The 20,270-nt window shown below is 37.1% G+C and overlaps 3 protein-coding genes across 3 annotated transcripts; 2 read left to right on the top strand and 1 right to left on the bottom strand.

Annotated features, from left to right (window-relative positions):
- The first annotated feature begins 7,221 nt into the window (after positions 1–7,221).
- LOC126585883 (phospholipase A1-Igamma2, chloroplastic-like) lies at positions 7,222–10,375 on the top strand. The gene is made up of 2 exons (XM_050250458.1): positions 7,222–8,610; positions 9,986–10,375. The coding sequence occupies exons 1-2, from the start codon at positions 7,322–7,324 to the stop codon at positions 10,230–10,232; spliced, it is 1,536 nt and encodes a 511-aa protein (XP_050106415.1). The 5' UTR covers positions 7,222–7,321; the 3' UTR covers positions 10,233–10,375.
- Positions 10,376–11,715: 1,340 nt separating this feature from the next.
- Positions 11,716–14,360, top strand: LOC126585880 (U3 small nucleolar RNA-associated protein 18 homolog). The gene is made up of 2 exons (XM_050250455.1): positions 11,716–11,881; positions 12,352–14,360. Exon 2 carries the CDS (start codon positions 12,380–12,382, stop codon positions 14,069–14,071), a length of 1,692 nt encoding a protein of 563 aa, XP_050106412.1. The 5' UTR covers positions 11,716–11,881; positions 12,352–12,379; the 3' UTR covers positions 14,072–14,360.
- Positions 14,361–14,439: 79 nt separating this feature from the next.
- On the bottom strand, positions 14,440–18,604 carry LOC126585881 (glutathione reductase, chloroplastic-like). Its single transcript, XM_050250456.1, has 11 exons — positions 18,043–18,604; positions 17,688–17,913; positions 17,302–17,580; positions 17,026–17,202; positions 16,725–16,778; positions 16,432–16,580; positions 16,217–16,280; positions 15,971–16,141; positions 15,586–15,723; positions 15,281–15,365; positions 14,440–14,740 (listed from the first exon to the last, which is right to left on the bottom strand). The coding sequence occupies exons 1-10, from the start codon at positions 18,423–18,425 to the stop codon at positions 15,324–15,326; spliced, it is 1,683 nt and encodes a 560-aa protein (XP_050106413.1). The 5' UTR covers positions 18,426–18,604; the 3' UTR covers positions 14,440–14,740; positions 15,281–15,323.
- Between the last annotated feature and the right edge of the window lie 1,666 nt (positions 18,605–20,270).

The raw sequence follows: 20,270 nt of genomic DNA, 5'->3' as shown, positions 1-20,270 counted from the left end.
TGTAACTAACTAAGGTCTTAATAATAATTGCTTTTTAAAATTATATAACTGTTTTAAATCTAACAAAAAAATATGTAGGATTATTTTGGGAATATTGGTGGGGAGGGAAAGAGTTTACATGTTTTTTCACTTTTTATGAAGGGTGAGAAGATAAAGTGGGTGGGGAGATAAGATGATGGGTGGGTATAACACCACTCATAGGTAATGAGTTACTGTTTTTTTTTTTTTCATTTTTTTTTAACAAATGATATTATCTACACTAAGAGAGAGGGGATGGGCTAAGCCTCACAATGAGCTAGCAATAATGTAATTCAAATTCGTCTTTGGCGAAAATCGAATCTAAGACCTCTCACTTACAAGTGAAGAAAAATACTACTAGACTGTAGTACGAAGTGACGAGTTATTGTTTTCTTTGTTCTATAAATAAGTGTTTCCACAAAAGGAAGAATACAAATAAAAAATTTCCATAGTTTTTTTTATCCTAATATGATAATAGAGCATGTTTCCGACCCTTCCCAAATGAAGACGACCCAAACTTAGATAATGACATATACAATGGGCCAGAATTAATGAAAGAGAAACTGGCTAAAAAGTTTGGCCCACTCTGCTTTCAAAGTCTACTAGAACTTCATAATCTTTTATGGCTTCTCAAAATAGTGAAAGAAAATAAATAATTAGCTTGGTGGGAGATGCTTTAAGTGACATTTGAAAACTCTTCATTTGGACAAGTGATTTCTTCAATTTAACAGAAATTTTTTATGAAATCATCAAAATAATTAACGCGGACAATTTTAGAGATCATTTATACCGATTTTAAATTTCAGAAATCAAAATAAAAAATTATAACAATCTCATAAACTATTTTGGTTAAAAAGTCAAATTAATTAAGACATTCTGTAAAACTTGAAAATTTCGCGAAAACAAAAGATTATGAGTTATTATTTTCTTTTGTATCTCTATAAATAGGTGATTCGACAAAGAGAAGAAAACAAATAATCTTTTTTGTATGGCTTCTCAAAATAGTGAAAGAAAATAAATAATTATCTTGGTGGGGGAGATGATTTAACTTTTAGTGACATTTGAAAACTAGTAGTACATATCTTGGTACACTAGCTACCATAAAATTGGGTCCTCCACCTCTCACGCCTCTCAACTCTCCACTACCGCTTCGAATTATTTCAACCCACCACCAACAAAAACTCTCCATGTCTTGTTCTCAAGCATGCATAAAGTCATCACTTCATAGATATTTATTCTCAAGCATGCATAAAGTTATCAAATCTTTCCCTACGATATTTATTCCCAATTTCATAGATTGACAGATTAGTCGTTTGGATATTGACCCTTGATTATTTTTGCCAAGCTGATCTTACTTTTTGCTGCTAGTTAGGACTGAAATTAGCTAGTAAACGGTCAAATCTTCGTGAGTTTAAACATACGGAGAGATACTATATTTAGCTTAAGAAGAAAAGGCATTTAGAATGTGAGAAAGTGTCGAGACAATTCAAGAAGATGAGAGAGAAGAATGGTCGTTTGGAGAGATACTATATTTAGCTTAAGAAATAGTCAGTGCACACCAACCTGTGTTCAATATTTGATCCAAAAGTTATGAAGGCGAAGGCAATTGATCTATATTAAATTTTAGATAATGATAAAACAACAATAACCAAGCTTTGTCCCATTAAGCAGGGTCGTCTTCACATATAATTGTGCCCGGGCTATATAGTGCGTCACTTCTGACTAACGACCTAACTTTGACGCAATTTCATTTAAGATTCTTTGAGTGACATTTGAAAACTAGTAGTATATATCTTGGTACGCTAGATATCATAAAATTGGGTCCTCCACCTCTCACGCCTCTCACTGCTTCGAATTATTTCGGGACTGTTTGGTATCCTATTTGAAAATTTTAATCATTTCTCAAAACATTTTTTAAGAATATTTCTCGAAAATAATTTTCTTTAAGACTCAAAAACTTGATTTGGTTTGCGATTTAAAATTTTTAAATCTTACGACTTAAACTAGATAAAGAGATCTAAAAAGATGGGGTCGCAAGAGAGGAAGAAATAGGAGAGAGGATAAAAGAAAGTAAGAGATGATTGAAGGAAAGAGAAAAAAGAGAGAGGATCAGATGAGATAGAGAGAAAGAGGAGTGAGAAAGAACCGAGAGAATGAAGATAGCGAATTAGATGAGAGACGAAAAAAGTAAAAAAAAAGAAAAGGAAAACTAATGAAAATTGCTTGAAAACTTTGAGTTTTAACGATAAGAACAAAATAAAGGGTAAAATGAATAGTACCATGATTGACTTTTTAGTGTAAAAATGTGGTTTTTCGTTAAAGTGAACAGTACCGAGAGCTTTTCCTTAAAGTTCAAAAAAAAAAAAAAAGTGGAGATAGAACAAAGAAAAAAGAGAGAGATAGATTTGGAGTGAAAGAAAAGAAATGAGAGAGTTTAAGTTTAAAAACTCACTTTTTATGTTTTTAGATAATAAATTATATTTTTGAGTTAGTCTTGATTTTAATTTTTGAAAATAGTCCTACCAAACAAGTTTTTAAAGCCTAAAACTTGAAAATTATTTTTTAGTTAAAAAATTTGGATTCAAGTAAAATACCAAACACACCCTTCAATTCTCCACCAACAAAAACTCTCCACGTTTTATTCTCAAGCATGCATAACGTTATCATTACAAATCTTTCCCAACAATATTCCCAATTTCAAAAATTGACAAGGTTTTTTTATATTTTTTTTTATCAGAAGGTAGAGAAATTTTATAAAATAAAGTGGATAGATTACATTAAGAATTAGCTTACCGAAAAATAACGCCACTTACGGTAAAAAATTGACAAGTTGAGTCGTTTGGATATTGACCCTTAATTATTTTGCTTAGCTGGTCTTACTTTTTACTGCTAATTAGTACTGCAATTAGCCAGTAAACGGTCAAATCATCGTGAGTTTAAACTTTTAATTTAAGTTGTTTATTACTAATTTCCGTTAATTAATTACATCCTGGTGAAGTCCACCACCATCACCAACAGACGAGTAGACATGATAACTACTCTTTCCTTTCTACTTTCTAGCATGAATATGATAGCATCACATACAATGCGTCACTAATTAAGTTTTGTCACGTTAAGCGGAGTCGGCTTCATTTATTATTGTGTTCAGGCTACACATTGCGTCATTTTTGGGTGACAACCTAATTTTAGTGCAATTTTGTTTAAGATTCATTATCCTATAAATTTGACATGAAAAGCGAAATGGCGGTTGTGGACTATCTGACACTAGTGGCAGATCTACAAAGGGACTTGGGAGGTCCTAGGACCCCTTGACGACCCTAAATAGCTGCTAAAATTTTTCCGGAGAACCCCTCAAACACGAGGTTTGTGCTACTGTGCAGGTTGCGACAGAGCTACGGAGAAGAAGACAACGGGGAGAAGAAATAAAATAGGACTTTTAACAATTGGTCCAAAACGGCACAATTTTGGCCAATTGTTTTAAGGTTAAAAAAAAAAATAGAAAAAGACAAAACGCTGTCGTTTGTCCATGACTAATTACTCCATATTTTTTTAATTTTAAAGCCCAGCCCCTGAGCCCCACATATTTCCCCAATGTTCTCTTTTCCCCGCTGCTTTTCCCCCAATTCCCCATTATTTGGTTCCCTCTTCCCCCCACCCCCCCCAAATTTCAAAACCCTAAATTTCTAATCCCACCCGTGACCTAATTACATAAGTCCAATATCATACCTCCACTTGTTTCAATTCTCCACTCCACCATTATTTGGTTCAAAATTCAAGTAAGTTTTTTGGAATTCTAATCTAATCTCAATTAAATTATATTAGATATTGATGGAGATTTTCAGTCTATTATTGATATGATTGTTGATATGTTTCATGTTTGTACACTCATTTTATCATTGGAATTTAGATGAAATTTTTGTTTATTGGTTAATTGGTATATGTTTTGTGGAGAAAGGGTTGCATCAAACATTTGCATATGTATATTTGTTTGTTCAGTTGACTTTGGTTTTACCGGTTGCAACCGTTTCAGTAGAGAGGACATTTTCCGCTATGAATATCATTAAAGGTCAACTTTGCAACAAAATGGGAGGTCAATGGTTGAGTGATAGCTTAGTTGTTTACATTGAGAAATATGTGTTTTCATGTATTGGTAAAGAAGTTATCATGAAACATTTTCAGACTATGAAATCTCGTCGTGGACGCTTGAATTATGATTTTGCTTGAATTATGATTTTATAGCTTGTAATGTTGTTTTGCGTATGATTTTTGAATGAAATGTATTATATTTAACTTTTCAATGCTATTTTGTCTATAAATTTTTTGACTTTTATTATTGGGACCCCTCAAGTTTAAAATCCTAGATCCGCCACTGCCTGACGCCCTCTATCTCTTAATTTGTTGTGACTTGGAACTGACAACGTAATATAAACTTACACAAATAGAGTTAAATTTCAGATAATACTAACAGATAAATTTCCAAACATTTCATAGGGATTCTTTGGTAGACATATTACAACAATTCAAAACTAGTTTGGTTCTTGAATATCTTGGATGCATGGATTTCGTTGGCATAAAAAAAACGAAAATCGATAAGAATATCTTATATACCATATATTATATATAGCTCTTCGACTAAAGAAAACAATATATATATATATATATATATATATATATATATATATATAGTTCCTTACAATTTATAAACATGAGGTGATTTATTTTCTATATCCAAGATTTGTCCAGCTTAAGCACACTTACTAAATCTCAGTATTCTAAACAAAATGACAAGAAGACATGTGCTGGACGAGGACCTACAACTAGCTATATGTGTAATTACATAACACAGCTTTTGGCAATAATACAAGAACTATTAAAAGTGCTACTCTATTATAGTTGTTACATGACGTATACGATGATAATAAGAGAGAATTGTTACTCACATTCGATATGTATGCTAAACCTAAAAACCTCATATACAATACCATATCATTAAAAAATAAACAAAATTCAAAACAAATAAAACGCCACCCCTTAAAACCCTGTCAAATTAGTTAATTTTATAAATTACGCAAATATTAAATTAACAGACTAACAATTAACGTTAGTTGCACTCAATCTCAATTCTCCTTAGCAATGAATGTGAATCAAAGCGTGGGTGATGATTGACTTGTGTGAGAGGTAATGAGGAAATTATATAGTGACTGGTCAGCGTGGGCTTCCTTGACCAATCAAGATCGACCCTCCTCGTGAACCACATGTGGCTACTAAAATATTCATCAAACACGTACTTGCCATTAATTAATATAATGCAAGGTATTAAATATCGATAGTTCAAAAGCACGGAAATTTCGATTGAAATATCGTGATATTATCGATATCGATAAAAATTAAATAAAAACCACGGAAATTGTAAGAAAAACTTGGAAATTTTTATTGAAACTTTGCAGGATGTTTATTTAGTCAATTATCTATTAGTTTATCACAAAAAATTGGAAGGAAATACATTGCATGATAGATATAACTGATTTAAGTTGATTATATAGCGAGTTGGCAAACATTGTGAGTGTAGAACATATGTAGTAATTAATGAAAGAAGTTTAAACACACCATAATCATTTATATATAATGAATTATTACAATATTTTACACTTTATACATTGCGTGGTAAGATACATGAGTGACCTAGCAAGATCTAAAATATCGATGATATCGGTAGTCCAACAAAATATCAGTAGTCCAGAAACACAGAAATTTCGATGGAAATATCGATATATTATGAATATTTTAGATGCAATTACCAATAATTTTCTTTTTCTATTTTTACCATGTTTTTATATCATATTTATATATCATCTTATGTGACATATGATATGGACAACCACATTATTTAAATTAATCAAAATTTAATTTAAATTAAAAATCATTTAATAAATCAATAATTAAGAAAAACTGAAATTAAATGATGATTATAGCATATGAGAAGTTTTCCCTTCCTTTCACGTTCAACTTCTTCTCCCGTTTCTTCTTCCACTGCAGTCTTTCACGCCATTTTTTCAAGTCACAATCTAAACTAAAAAGGGATTTATACTTTTACGTTGTCGAGTGTTGGCAGACTGGTTGATGGGTATCCTGCGGAAATTGCACATGACCCAAATCTTAACCTCAGTAGTTTCGTAGAGTTGTCACAATCAATTCCCGAGTCAGCAAGGCCAATTCACGATGCGTTTAAGTTAAGAGTTGGTTTGGAGTGAGGTGCTTAAAAAAAAAACATTCTTGAAATAAAGCTGTGAGGGTTTTAGGTGTTTGGTAAACTAAAAAAAAAGGTTTATTTTGAAAGCTGCTGTGAGAATAAGCTGAAATCAAAGGAAAAAACTGAAGCTGATATTTGCAGCTTTGGAAAACTGGTTTTTTTTCAAAGCACACGGAGCTACAATGCTCCTTTAATGAAAATACCCACTATCAAACTGTTTTTTCTTTTCTTTCAAAAGCACTTTTACAAAAAAGTTTACCAAACACTTTGCTGATTTATTTCACAGCCGCTTATTCTCACAACACATCCGCTTATTCTCACAGCAGTTTTTTTTCAAAGCACAGTAATACCAAACCAGCCCTAAGCCATGTCCGCTAGGTTTATTTATTCTTTTGATTTTACTCCGTCATGCTTTTTGCTTCTCACTGGAGTTGTCTTGTCATGTTTCTGAGATTTGAGTAATGATTAGTTTCCGTGTCTCCAGGAGCATCTTAGTTTAACATGAAGGGATGAGAAGAGTATGAAAATAGGAGGGCAGACAATCCACTCCAGTTTAACAAAGGCTGAAAGGAAAATAATATGCGGATTGATGGATGTTAAGAAACTTACAATGGAGGCATCCATAGTTGCGTACCAATAATCCAAATAGGGCAGCGCATGAACGTATCAGATTTAATTTAGATTGCGGTGAATTTGACAGACATGAAAAAATAGAGTGAAAAAACTAGTGTCGAAGAAGAAACGGAAAATAAAAGAGAAGACTCATCGTATACCAAAATCACTATTTAATTTCAATTTTTTTTTAATTATTGGTTTATTAAATGATTTTTAATTTAAATTAAATTCTAATAAATTGAAATGATGTAGTTGTCCACATATGCTACATATATAAATATAGTATAAAAACATAGTAAAAATAACATTACTGTTTTCTTTTATAACTTAAATGTTAACATTGGTCTCTGCGTCATCCACTTTCTTTTACAGACAAAACATTGCTCTCTGCGTCATTCACCGCTGAGTTGCTCACCACCTCTTTCATCATCGTCTCCAATGGCGGCCATTTCTTTATCCTGTACCGTTCTTCCCTTCACAAAACTCAACTTATCAGCCTACAAATCACACCCCTTTGGAACCTCGAAACTCACCGTTTCAACCTCCACCGTCGCCGCCAAAGTCCTCCACTCAAAAACCACTGACTCCTTACCCTCCATCATCACCGAGCTTGAAAAAGAAAGAGCCCACAGCAAAGAAGAGGACGACCAAAATGAACGAGAGACCAACACTACCACTCACGAAAACGAGCGTCGTTTGTCCGATGTTTGGCGGGAACTCCACGGTCAAGATGACTGGGTCGGGTTACTCGACCCGATGGACCCCCTCCTCCGATCTGAGCTCATCCGCTATGGCGAGATGGCCCAGGCCTGCTACGACGCCTTCGACTTCGATCCCTTCTCCAAGTACTGTGGCAGCTGCCGCTTCACGCGCCACGCCTTCTTCGAGTCCCTGGGCATGGCCCAGAACGGCTACCACGTGTCGTGCTACCTCTTCGCCACGTCCAATATCAACCTCCCAAACTTCTTCAAGAAGTCCCGCTGGCCCAAGGTCTGGAGCAAAAACGCCAACTGGATTGGATATGTCGCCGTTTCGGACGACGATACGTCGGCGCGTTTGGGCCGCCGAGACATCAGTATTGCGTGGCGCGGCACCGTCACCCGCCTCGAGTGGATAGTCGACTTAATGGACTTTCTAAAGCCGGTTTCCGCGAATCGAATCCCGTGCCCGGATCAGACTGTAAAAGTCGAATCCGGGTTTCTGGATCTCTACACCGATAAAGACGCGACGTGCCGATTTTGCCAATTCTCGGCGAGGGAGCAGATTTTGACGGAGATTAAACGGTTGGTGGAGAAATACTCGGACGAGGAATTGAGCATCACGATTACTGGGCACAGCCTCGGGAGCGCGTTGGCAATTTTGAGCGCGTACGACATAACCGAAACGGGTTTGAACGTGATGTCGGACGGGCGGGTCGTGCCCGTATCCGTATTGTCGTATTCGGGTCCTCGGGTTGGGAACGTGCGGTTTAAGGAGCGGCTCGAGTCGTTGGGTGTTAAAGTGTTGAGAGTGGTGAACGTTCACGATGTGGTCCCCAAGTCGCCCGGGCTGTTCTTTAACGAACACGTAGCGCCGAGGCTCATGAAGTTAGCGGAGGGCCTGCCGTGGAGCTACTCGCATGTCGGAGTACAACTTGAGTTGGATCACAAAAACTCGCCCTTTTTGAAGCCGACGAATGACCCTGGTTGCGCCCATAATTTGGAGGCTCACTTGCATTTGCTCGACGGGTTAGTAAAACTTAATTAACAATATCATCAATAAATATGAACACATTATTTCTCGGACGATAAATTACTAATTTACATTGCATCAAGATTTAAAATTTTAAATGAAATAACTAGAAACAGGAAATTGTGGAAAATAAATCAGAAATCCTCTTACCGTTGTTGTCTTTTAATCTATGAGTTTAATCTAACATTGACAAAAAAAAAAAAAAAAAAAAAAAAAAAAACCCATCACTAGTTGTAGAATTAGGGTTTCTTTTTGCATTATTCAATTTTAGGACCCCCTACAAAATTAAATTACAAGATATGAGTATCGAGATATTTTTCGTGTTTCGAGTATAATTTGGTTGGATGTAAGTTTCAAATAAATTAATAAGGTCATGTGCTCCATATATCTATATAATTATACTTGTAAGTAAATATTTTATCAACTAGTTTAAATATTATATGGTTTGAGCAGGAAAGAAAGATTTCCAGCTAACACACTTTATATATGCATGTTTAGTGAATGCCATAAATAGTAATTAATTAACAAGTCTTTGAAAAATAAAATAAAATAAAGGGACACTTTGGATGCGGTTCTTAACTATCAATATTCTTTGATTGAAACTTTGTTAGTTTTTAGTTTTTGATTGAGATCCCTGACATTAATGTAATAATGTAAGTTACTATATTTTTTTAATTAAAAATTAAAAATTGAAATTTGTAATTGTTTATATTAATGAGATTTTAAATAAAACCCATAATTTATGGGATTAAAAATAATAAAATATAAATTATACTCTCTATTATATTGTGTGTGTGTACATATATGTATGGGTACATTAACCAAAATTAACAAAAAAAATTATTGTACCAAAACATGGATACATTCTCAAATCAACGAAAAAGAATGTACCCATATAAGTTTAAACATGGATTAAAAAATTTGAATGGATTTTATATTAAAAAAGGGTACATTTTACATATAACAAATTGATAAATTTGAGAATGGGTACATTTAAGATTAAAAAAATTGAAAAATTATATGAATGGGTACATTTAAGATTAAAAAATTGAGAATCTTTTTATATATAAAAAAAAACTAATAGGTACAAACTTAATTTAATTTAATTTTTTATTATTTTGGAAATGTTTGAATTGAAAATTAATTAGAAGTTTAATAGAGGTGTGAGTATTAAACCCTAAATTAATTACTAATTTTTATACTAAAAAATTATATAATAAACATGTAAATTCATTATCACATTAATGCTAGGGACTTGAATCAAAATTTGAGAACTAATAAGGTCTTAGTCAATGAACCCTAAAAACTAAGGACCAGATACTAATTTTTCCTAAAATAAACTTGTGTTTGATTTCAAAATATTTCATGCAGGTACCATGGAAAAGGCCACAGATTTGTGCTAGCCAGTGGAAGAGACCCAGCACTGGTGAACAAAGCCTCGGATTTTTTGAAAGACCATTACTTGGTTCCACCTTACTGGAGGCAAGATCATAACAAGGGCATGGTGAGGTGCAAGGACGGCCGGTGGATCCAGGCCGAACGGCCGAAACTCGACGATCATCACCCCGAAGACATACACCACCATCTCAAGCAACTAGGCCTTGCTTCTGATCACTAATTAGCATTACAATCTTCTTCAACGGTATATATAGTAGGGTTTATGTGAAGGATTGTTAATGTTGATGTTTGCGAAAAATGTAATAAAACGAAGAGTGCTGTGTGACAATGCACGAAATTTCAATGCACATACCGTTTCATCAACTAGCTCTAAAAGAAAAAAGAACCACATCAAGTGGTCTAGTGGTAAGGGCGTAAACTGCGGTTTCCCAATAAATAAATAAATGTGGGAGGTCCTGTGTTCAATACTCTGAGCTTTGCTTGACCGTGGTCACGTGTAAAATGAAATTCTCCATAACCTCTCCGGGATTGGAAGGGATGGATAACCGTGGCTTGTCACCAGTTTTTTTTTTTTTGAAAGATATCGACACTACAAGAAAAGTGAGTATTAGGAGCGTTATATTAGATGCGGAAATAAAAGGGAGGATGTTTCTACCTGTAATGATGTGTGGCAACAATAAACAATAGGGGTGGATATATGACATTTTTCGCTTTTAATAACAATTGTAATGGTTATTTTAGAAGTGAATCTACTTTCTGCTACTCCTTTTTATTAGGGGCAATTTTTCAATGTATTTGCTCCTATCAGTGAATTTTAAAGGCAAGTATTTCTGCCAATATTAATTCGATTCATGTAGTGCGAATAATACCATTATGGCAACAAATATTTACATTATATCGATATCATCGCAATATTTTGTCCATATAATAATAGTACTATTTGATAACATTGTTACGGAATAGTAATATAGCTTTTCCCTTTTTTCTGTTGTACATAATATTTCAACTAGCTTAAGAAGTAAAACACTACGTAACGGAGCTGAGAGTCGTTTAGAGCAATTATTCATGCATCCTCGATTTCGTTTAGATTCCCCTATTCTCCAACTCCATTACTGCTTTTATAAAAAGAAAAAATAATTATGCTCTCACATACTTAGGATAAAAGATCAATAAATAAATAGCATTTTAGTCAAAATAGTCATTAAAAGTGGCATAACTCCTCACTTTGAATTTGTCCACCATCAATATCAAAATCTCTGTGAAATAATAATAAAATGACTAAAATACCCTAAATTTAATAAACAGTTACCCGCAATGATTTGACAATAATTGAGGGTAACAAAATGATTGATTGTGAATAAACTCAGGAACCAGTGCTATCGATTTAAAATCTCAAAGACCAAAGTAAAGAGTTATGCCAATTTTAAGAACCATTTTGACTAAAAAGCCTAAGTAAATTTACTTATTATGAATTTATGATACAAGTGAATTGATAATCCTGTATGACAATTTAACGATCACATCTAAAAAAAAAAAAAAAAAACTCTTTTGTTATTGGGTTGGGTGGGTCTACAGTTGAGGCTACAAGTTTAAAAAGCCCAAATCCGTTTTGACCGAAGGAAAAGCCCAAATTTCTACTAGCTGAAACCTAACACTATTTAATTTTTACTTTTCTTTTGAAATTCAAGCACACTGCGAAACGACTTCGTTTGGCTTATAACCCTTGCCTCCAACTCCAAACACAACGCCTGAACGCCCCCCTTTTCTCTCTCGTTTCACTCGAAAGCTTAGCTCTGTTCTCTGTATCCGCCGTTCTCTACCGTTCGCGCCGGGGGAGCTCGCCGTCGTTCAAGAAACCTCATCATCGTGGTAATTTTTTTTTCCTATTGGCTGTTTATGCTCGGTTCTTTTCATGGCTGAAATTCCTTCTTTTTTTTTTTGTTGCTATTTTTCATTTTATTTTATTTTGGTTTTGTTTGATTTCTTAAACGTTTTTGTATTTTCCTTTTGCAATTTTTACATTTGAATGTTTATATGCATAGATTTTCTGAATTTTATTTATTTTTTTTCCCGCTTATTTGCTTACAACTTCAGGAATTTACTGTTTTATGTTAAAAAATAATTTTGGGGAAAGGGTTTTGTAATCCTTCACCCGAAGTTCTGTTCGAACTCCACTCCCTAGGTAATCGTAGTTTCGGAACTACTTGTAGTTGCCCAAGATGAGATTTTGAATAGTTTGGTCATTTAAAGGAAGAATTATTATTAACTCAGTGATGGTTTGGAAGCTGTTTTGGTTGCTACTATTATATAATGTGACCGGAGTTTCGCTGATTGTGCAGAAGCAGAGACGCATTGTTGTTGTGAAAGATGAGTTTAATATCGCAGAATGTTCCGTCGGCTTTTAAAGCCAGCAAGACTAAAAGGGATGATGATGGTGTTACTGACGAGCCGCCTTTGCTTCTGCAAGGAAACGAAGACAATGGGGATGAAGAAGTGACTGATTTGGATATTGTGAGGACGAAGAAAAGAAAGAAAGCCCGTAAGGAAGATGATGAGAAAGTGGCAGTGGAGCAAAAAGAAAAGGAGCAGCTGGAGGACTCATTGTTTGGAGCCATTAATTCCCCACTTGAGTTTGGAAAGGGGGATGAGGAAGAAGTTGGAGATGGAGCGGATTTGTTCTTTGTGGATCGTTCTGCCAGTGGTGTGCTTTCAGTTGATGAAGAGGATGGAGAGTTATCGGAAGAGGAAACTCAGGAAAGAAAACCTGTGTGGGTGGATGAGGAAGAGGAGAAGGCTAAAATAAATATTGCTAAAGTTAATAGGTTAAGGAAGCTGAGGAAGGAGGAGGAGGAGAGTTTGATTTCAGGTTCAGATTACGTGTCGAGATTGAGGGCTCAGCATGCTAAGCTGAACCCAGGCACAGAATGGGCTCAACTTGATCGGCACTTGCAGGAGAGTAGTTATTCTGATGATGAATCGTCGGATGAAGAGAATCAGGTAGGAGTGGCCCGTGGCTACAAGGGTGTAGAATCTGTTGATGATCTCCTTCGAACGAATGAGGAACTTGTTGTGAAGAGCAGTTCAAAGTTGTTGCCTGGACTTCTTGAATATTCAGCACTTCTAAATGCAAATGCAGAGGAACCTTCTAATGGTCCGATAAACTCAGTGCAGTTCCATAGAAACGGGCAGTTGCTTCTTGCTGCTGGGTTGGATCGAAGGCTTAGGTTTTTTCAAATTGATGGCAAGCGGAATACTAAAATAGAAAGCATCTTCCTTGATGACTGTCCCATTCGAAAGGCGTCTTTTTTGCCTGATGGGTCTCAGGTTATTATAGCTGGAAGGAGGAACTTCTTTTACAGCTTTGACTTAGTGAAGGCGAAAGTAGATAAAATTGGACCCCTGGTTGGTAGAGAGGAGAAAAGCTTGGAATTTTTTGAAGTTTCCCCTGACTCTAGTACAATTGCTTTTGTGGGCAATGAAGGCTATATCCTGTTGGTTTCCTCTAAAACGAAGGAATTGATCCGAACACTAAAGATGAATGGAACTGTTCGTTCTTTAGCTTTTACCAATGATGGGAAGCAACTGTTGAGCTCTGGCGGAGATGGACAGGTCTACCACTGGGATCTGAGAACTGGGGCTTGCATCCATAAGGCTGTTGATGAAGGTTGCATAAATGGAACATCTCTTTGTACATCTCCAACTGGAACATTGTTTGCTGCTGGTTCAGACAGTGGGATTGTCAACATTTACAATAGAGAGGATTTTTTGGGGGGCAAGAGAAAACCCATCAAGACCATCGAGAATCTTACAACGAAAGTAGACTTTCTCAAGTTCAACGGTGATGCTCAAATACTGGCCATTTGTTCGAGCATGAAGAAGGATAGCTTGAAGTTGATACATGTTCCATCATTTACTGTTTTCTCCAACTGGCCTCCACCGAGAAGGTCCATACATTATCCCCGCTGTTTGGATTTCAGTCCCGGTGGAGGTTTCATGGCTGTAGGAAATGCTGCTGGAAAAGTGTTGTTGTACAAGTTGCATCACTACCATCACGCATAGAACAAATGCTAAGAAGACCAGTATCTGGTCACCGTGATCTTGTTTCCTTCGTTTCAGAAGAATCATTTGCCTGTTCAACGACAATCTGATTGTGTTATCCGTTGTATCAATGGAGTCGTGGGTGGCAATTAGTCTAGAAAGGTAGTCTACAGGTGCTTTCATGGCTTTCTTGATGCAGAAATGTTTCTGCAGTTTTTGACCTTTTATATTTGTTCGACGAATGTGTTCACCAAACTGTTATGTTGAAAATTTTGAGTCATTTATTTATGTCCATCTTAGTTGTTTTTGACCTCTCTGTCAACCAAATAAAACACATTTATTTCGCGATATTGAAGTAGCGACACAACTCAGAAATCTGTGCACATATATTCTGATTCGAAGTCAAAAACATGCATTTATTCATCGATCTGCAGTAAAAATATGTTGAAGTGGAGCCAGATAACAGCTCATACAGCAATTTGATTCATTTCAATACTTAGCAAAAACCCGCTACCAATTTACAGTAAAAAGATTCCTGATGAAGTGCTTGTGCTCAAGTTCGTCACCGGCCTCAAGAGGAAACATGCTGCATCTGTGCTCTCCGGAAACTCAGCTGCCGTCATGCCGAATACTCCAATACCAGCAACTCTTCCACAAGGATTGTCATGTACAAATTTCAGGAGCCACAACCTGCGCAGTAGTTTAATACACAAATCAGTCATACAAAGCATTTATCATATACCTATTTTTTCAGATTATCATGATCTAAATCGCCATAACTCTGCAACTGAATACGCTTTAACCAAGAAGAAAAGAAATCAACGTTATCGACTCCTTTTGAGACAAGTCAAGTATAATTACCCAAAACCTCATCGAGATAATTGTAGTTTATAAATTTCACCTTCAAACTTGGGGAGGTTTTAAGAGAAACTCGGGTCCGACTTCCATACCCCATACCATTAAATGATACAACTTTAATGTCATTAGATTGAAGTCCTCGAATCAGGTCTTCCAATCTAGACTGTCAACTACCCGTATCATTTATGATACGGAGTATGGAAGAAAGACCGAGAAGCTCTTAATCTACAGTAAGTTACAGAGTCTTTGCATCATTACCTTATAACCAAATCAATGAGCCTGGTCATATAAAATCGACAACTCAACACTTTAGAACTAAATCCATAATATTCTACATTCGTAAGAACAATTTATCTTACTGTTAACTCTCACCTTTGGAATCAGCTATCTCGTGCAGCAGATTGGTCAACCCTGATCAAACACCTTTGGCAGCTTTAACATCGGAGTCTATCTTCCCCTGGAATGTGAAAAAAATGATAAGTGATCTACAGACTACTCGGTTTACAAGTTCAGAGTAATAAACATCGAAAAGTTTCCGCACTTCTTGGGCCGTAAAAGAGGTGGGGAGTCTCTAACCAACTTAGGTCACAAAGCTCGTTATACATGATGGAATTTTAAAGGACCAGATTTATCATAAAATGGAAATAAAGGCAACTCCTTATATGTCCACAACAAACCTGAGATGGAGGGTCTTTTCGTATCTTCCGAGTGGGAGTCCTCATTGTCACAAACTCTTCTGCGGCTGTCGGGTGAATACCAATTGTGGAATCCAAATCTGCCTTTGTCAGGCCGGCTTTCACAGCAACTGCAAATCCCTGTAATTTAACACATGTACTGCCACCTAAGCTCCATAAACTAAATTCTGATTTTAAAAAGAAAACAAATAAAAGTTGCTCCTTTGTGGGCGAGCCTTGGCGCAACGTAAAGGTTGCTCCTTTGTGACCGTAGGTCACAGGTTCGAGTCGTGCCTTGTTGGCTTGGGGTCGCCTTTTTTACTGCCACCTAAGCTCCAGAGACTAAAATTCTGATTTAAAAAAAAATATTAAAGTAAAATGCATTAACCTGCACAATTTCGGGTGAATCTTCTCCACACATGTGTAACCCCAGAACCTTGTTTGTCTTTGCACAGACTATGAGTTTCATGAAGGTTCTATCTGGCAGTCCCGAAAGAGTAGCCTTTAAGGGCCTGAAGTTTGATGTGTAGATGTCAACATCACCATACTGTTCTACAGCCTGCAAAAGTAACAGCAGTTTAAGACAAGAAGCCAATTTCCCACAATTGCAGATACACAAATATAACCTCCGCACCTGTTCTTCGGAAAGACCAACTTGACCAATTGGTGGCTGGGAAAACACAGCAGAAGGAACAGCTCTACTCAAAGCAAAAAAAATATCATTAGAATATACACAATTCACACATTTTTACCCTACTTGCATAGATTTTATGGAGTACTTCCAAAGTTATAAATCAGCATAATAATAATCCAACTCTTATCAACTGACTAGCAAGGTAGCATGGATACCTGTAATCAGGCATTGTTGGCTCATTCAGAAAGAGTGTTTTTGCTATTGCCCCTCCCTCCATCAAAGCAATGGGAGTCAGATTTACTCTGTCTGTAACATCTCCAACAGCCCAAATTGAAGGAACTGCTGTACGGGAGAATTTATCAACCTGAGAACCAAAACCAACTAAAAAACATTAAGAACATAACTCTATATCTATCTATCGCCCAGCTTTTGGTCACTTTTACCTTGAAAGTATCTAAAAAAGAAAGCAGGAAACAAAGAAAAACTTGAACATATCCAGGAACACTACCTCCATTGCTCCATTCTTGGACAGTTTCACACCTACTGCCTCCAATCCCAAATTCTGCATTGCAGCACAAGTTCGAATTATTAACCCATAAACAATACATCTTAATCATTGAACTGTCATTATTATACTTGCAAAGTGGCACATCAAGGCATGAAGTCCCAATCAAATATTTCTAAACAACCGTCTTCATTTGGTGGACTGTCACACCTATGCCCTGATGGTGATAATCTTTGACTTGTGCCAATGGACATGAAGACCAGGGAGAAGCTAATCATAAAAATAGAAATTTCCCGGTTCAAACCTTTGTATTAGGCCTACGTCCTGTTGCAAACATAATGTGTGAGAAACCTTCAATTGTTCCTTTATTGGTCTTCAGGGACAATGAACCATCAGCTGCCTTTACGATAGCCTGAGGGGACTCCTCTGCATGGAACTCGATTCCTCGCAGAGCCATCTGCTCTTGAACAAAATCTCTGACCTGCATGAATATGAAAACACATATTACACCTCCGAAAGAGGCTTCTACCATGAAAACGTGTTAACCAAACTAACACTAGCAATATGCATGGTTCCTCACCTCTTCATCAAAACCCCTTAAAACTTTCTTCTGCCTTATAAATACATGAACGTCACTCGTCAAACCGTTGAAGATGCCAGCAAACTCCACAGCGATGTAACCACCACCAACTATTGCTATTTTCTCAGGCTTGGTAGGCAAATCAAGGGCAGCATCAGAGTCTATTGCATATTCACTTCCGGGAATTTCAGGAATGAAGGGTCGCCCCCCAACTGAAACTAATATATGTCGCGCAGAATACAGCTTCCCGTCTACATCAACCGTGTGTGGGTCCACTATCTGTGGTATTTGTGACAAAAATACAACATTAAGAACAACATTCCTAAGTATATGTATATCTATAGCTTTGCATACTTAATAGATATAGAGTTTTTCCACTGCCACACCTTTCCACGGCCTTCGATCAAAGTGACATTTGCATTGCTAAGAACATTCTTGTAAATTCCGGTGAGCCGCTTTAACTCAGCATTCTTGTTAGCTATCAATGTGCTCCAATCATGCTTTGGCTCAGTCTCATATCTCCATCCAAACCCATTACTCTCTTCAAACTCATGAGCAAATTTCGAAGCGTAAACTAGTAGTTTTTTCGGTACACATCCACGAAGCACACACCTTTGTTAACCAAAACACACAAACCTCAGCAAAAAGAAAACAAGAGAACCCAGAATTCCATAATTGTTGGAAAAGCTGAATAATTCAATTCCCAAACACCCAATTGGGCTATAAAAGTTAAAGACGTACGTGCCGCCGACGCCTCCGGCGGTATCGGAAGAGATCGTGGAGAAGGGGAGCTCGCAGACAGCGACTGAAGCTCCGAAATTGGCGGCAAAGCGGGAGGCGCGGACGCCGCCACTGCCGGCACCAATAGTGAAGAGGTCGAAGTCGTAGTGGCGAGCGGAGTCGGCGCCGTTTCCGGAATCGACGGCGCTAACGGAGAAACGACGGCGGGAGTGGAGGTGGTGGTGGGGGTGAGAGGCAGAGGTGCGGCGGAGGTGGGAGAGAGAGGATAGGGTTTTGGGAAGAGAGAGCGGGGAAGGGAGCTTTTTGGAGAAGAGGTTGTGGAGGGCTGGGGAGGAGGACATGGTGGTGGTGAGCTTTGGGGTGGAGAGAGAGGTGGCCATCATGATGACGTCACGCCTCAAGCTTTTGGTTTGGCTAGTTTTAGCCTAAACTCGGTCGATACACCGATAAATTCAGTTTAGCAATGAAATTGCTTCGCCTTTTTCCTTTTTATCTTTGAAAAATATAACGCCAAAGTTTGCATCTATAGAGCGGAGAACGAGCAACTTCAATCATATCGCTGAGTTGGAATAAAAGTAGATTGGTTATTTGACTCGATTGTAATTTTCGGTAGATGATCATCAACGGTATCTTATGGCACTTCGCATGATTGTGATAGTGACATCAGCGTGTCGAATGATATGTACATAGGTACTTAAGGATGTGAGATATTCTTGGGTAGTGGTCACGTGCGTGGCAAACACGATTTCAAAGAGAAACCAATCCAAGCCCTCAGACAAATTAAAGTAAAGTGAGATGGATGTTCGAGTCGTGGTTTTGGGCTTCAAAGTTCATGAGCCAAAGTTGTATGACTTCTGCGTAAATAAAAATGGATAAGCCCGATAGGAAGCCTTATTTTTTATTTATGGCCGAAACAATTTAAATTCCACTAAAAGTTACGACTAATAGCTTACAACACATGCGTCAGAATCAAAGATGACTTGATTATCTAGTATGCATTTACTACAATTTTTTTGGGTTTTTCGATTTTGCATTTGCTAAAGTTCCCCCACCCGAACTTGTGCCCTGTTCACTCTCTTGCATCGCATGGCTTCTTTCAATTGTCAGCAGTCCGGCTGTAGCTTTGCAAAATTATTAACCTTCCTTGGAAGGATACTGAACGTTGGTTTAGCGTTTTAATAAACTAACTAATTGTCCATCCAAATTGGAGACACGTTAGATGCCCGATTTAGGATATATGCACTCATGGAGAGATTTTTTAATGTGACCGGTACATGGGTTGTACACCACGTGTGACACACTCCGACTCGGAATGTCTACTAGGACTCCGAATCAAGCTGTGCTGGCCGACACCTGGAAGGTGACGAAGCCATAAAATATAGTGGTGTGGAAATATGAATAAATTTAAACCTAAAAGTGCCTAAAGACAAGAATGCGTTGTGAGCGGGAATGAACTCATTTCACATGCAACGTCATAGCATAAGGAAAGTACAGTAGTGTGGGTAATGATGATACCCTCAGAGGTAGCCACCTATACTGAGATTCGCCAAGAATCCTCGTCCATACGAACTGTTCAGCAGCTAAAACCTGGAGGGGCGAAAAACAAGGGTGAGTGGGCCTAAAAATAAAGTTTTAATAAAAACCGTTTGAAAACGTTATAACCCCTCGCTGTAAAACCCGTATAATTTCCAGAAAATAATACTATGTATTTACGTAAAACAATGCACAAAGACAATAAAAACTAAGTATGCCATGTCATAACGTTTCTGCACTAAAAGATGTAAGCCAAGTGAAATCAATATAAAATAATATGCCAGTCGGAGTCAACTAATATGACATGTACGACTAGACCTATAACTCATCAATATACGCTAGCACACAAGTCGGAACCACCTATTGTGGTCTGTACAACAAGGCTGGGTGTAAATATGTACGCTCAAGTGCTACGATCATGTGAAGACTGTGCGAATAATTACGGGTCACTTATGAGTCGGAACCACCTATTGTGGCCTATACAACAGGGCTAGCACAAACTTGGATCCAAGGTGAGCGTGCGGTGTGGAATGTGAACATTACATGAAGGACTGTGCCCTGGCCTCGGGCGGGAGCACTAACACCGGGGTGCAACAATGATGAGCTCTAAATGATTTTATGCATAACAATATGCCATGAAACCAATACCATCACAATATACTCACCTGAAGCTTACCTGACCCTCCGCAACATCA

This window comes from Malus sylvestris, chromosome 10, assembly GCF_916048215.2.
Source record: "Malus sylvestris chromosome 10, drMalSylv7.2, whole genome shotgun sequence".
Taxonomy (NCBI): Eukaryota; Viridiplantae; Streptophyta; class Magnoliopsida; order Rosales; family Rosaceae; genus Malus; species Malus sylvestris.
This window is presented reverse-complemented; position numbering and strand designations above follow the sequence as displayed.

What these genes read in the sequence shown, in the direction of transcription:
- LOC126585883 (XM_050250458.1), top strand. Translation starts at nt 7,322, where the DNA reads ATGGCGGCCATTTCTTTATCCTGTACCGTTCTTCCCTTCACAAAACTC. An exon ending in CACTTGCATTTGCTCGACGG is followed by an intron (nt 8,611 to 9,985) that starts GTTAGTAAAACT and finishes TATTTCATGCAG; the next exon opens with GTACCATGGAAAAGGCCACA.
- LOC126585880 (XM_050250455.1), top strand. Translation starts at nt 12,380, where the DNA reads ATGAGTTTAATATCGCAGAATGTTCCGTCGGCTTTTAAAGCCAGCAAG.
- LOC126585881 (XM_050250456.1), bottom strand. Translation starts at nt 18,425, where the DNA reads ATGATGGCCACCTCTCTCTCCACCCCAAAGCTCACCACCACCATGTCC. An exon ending in GCCGGAGGCGTCGGCGGCAC is followed by an intron (nt 17,914 to 18,042) that starts GTACGTCTTTAA and finishes TGGTTAACAAAG; the next exon opens with GTGTGTGCTTCGTGGATGTG. An exon ending in CCAACAATGCCTGATTACAG is followed by an intron (nt 16,281 to 16,431) that starts GTATCCATGCTA and finishes TGCTTTGAGTAG; the next exon opens with AGCTGTTCCTTCTGCTGTGT.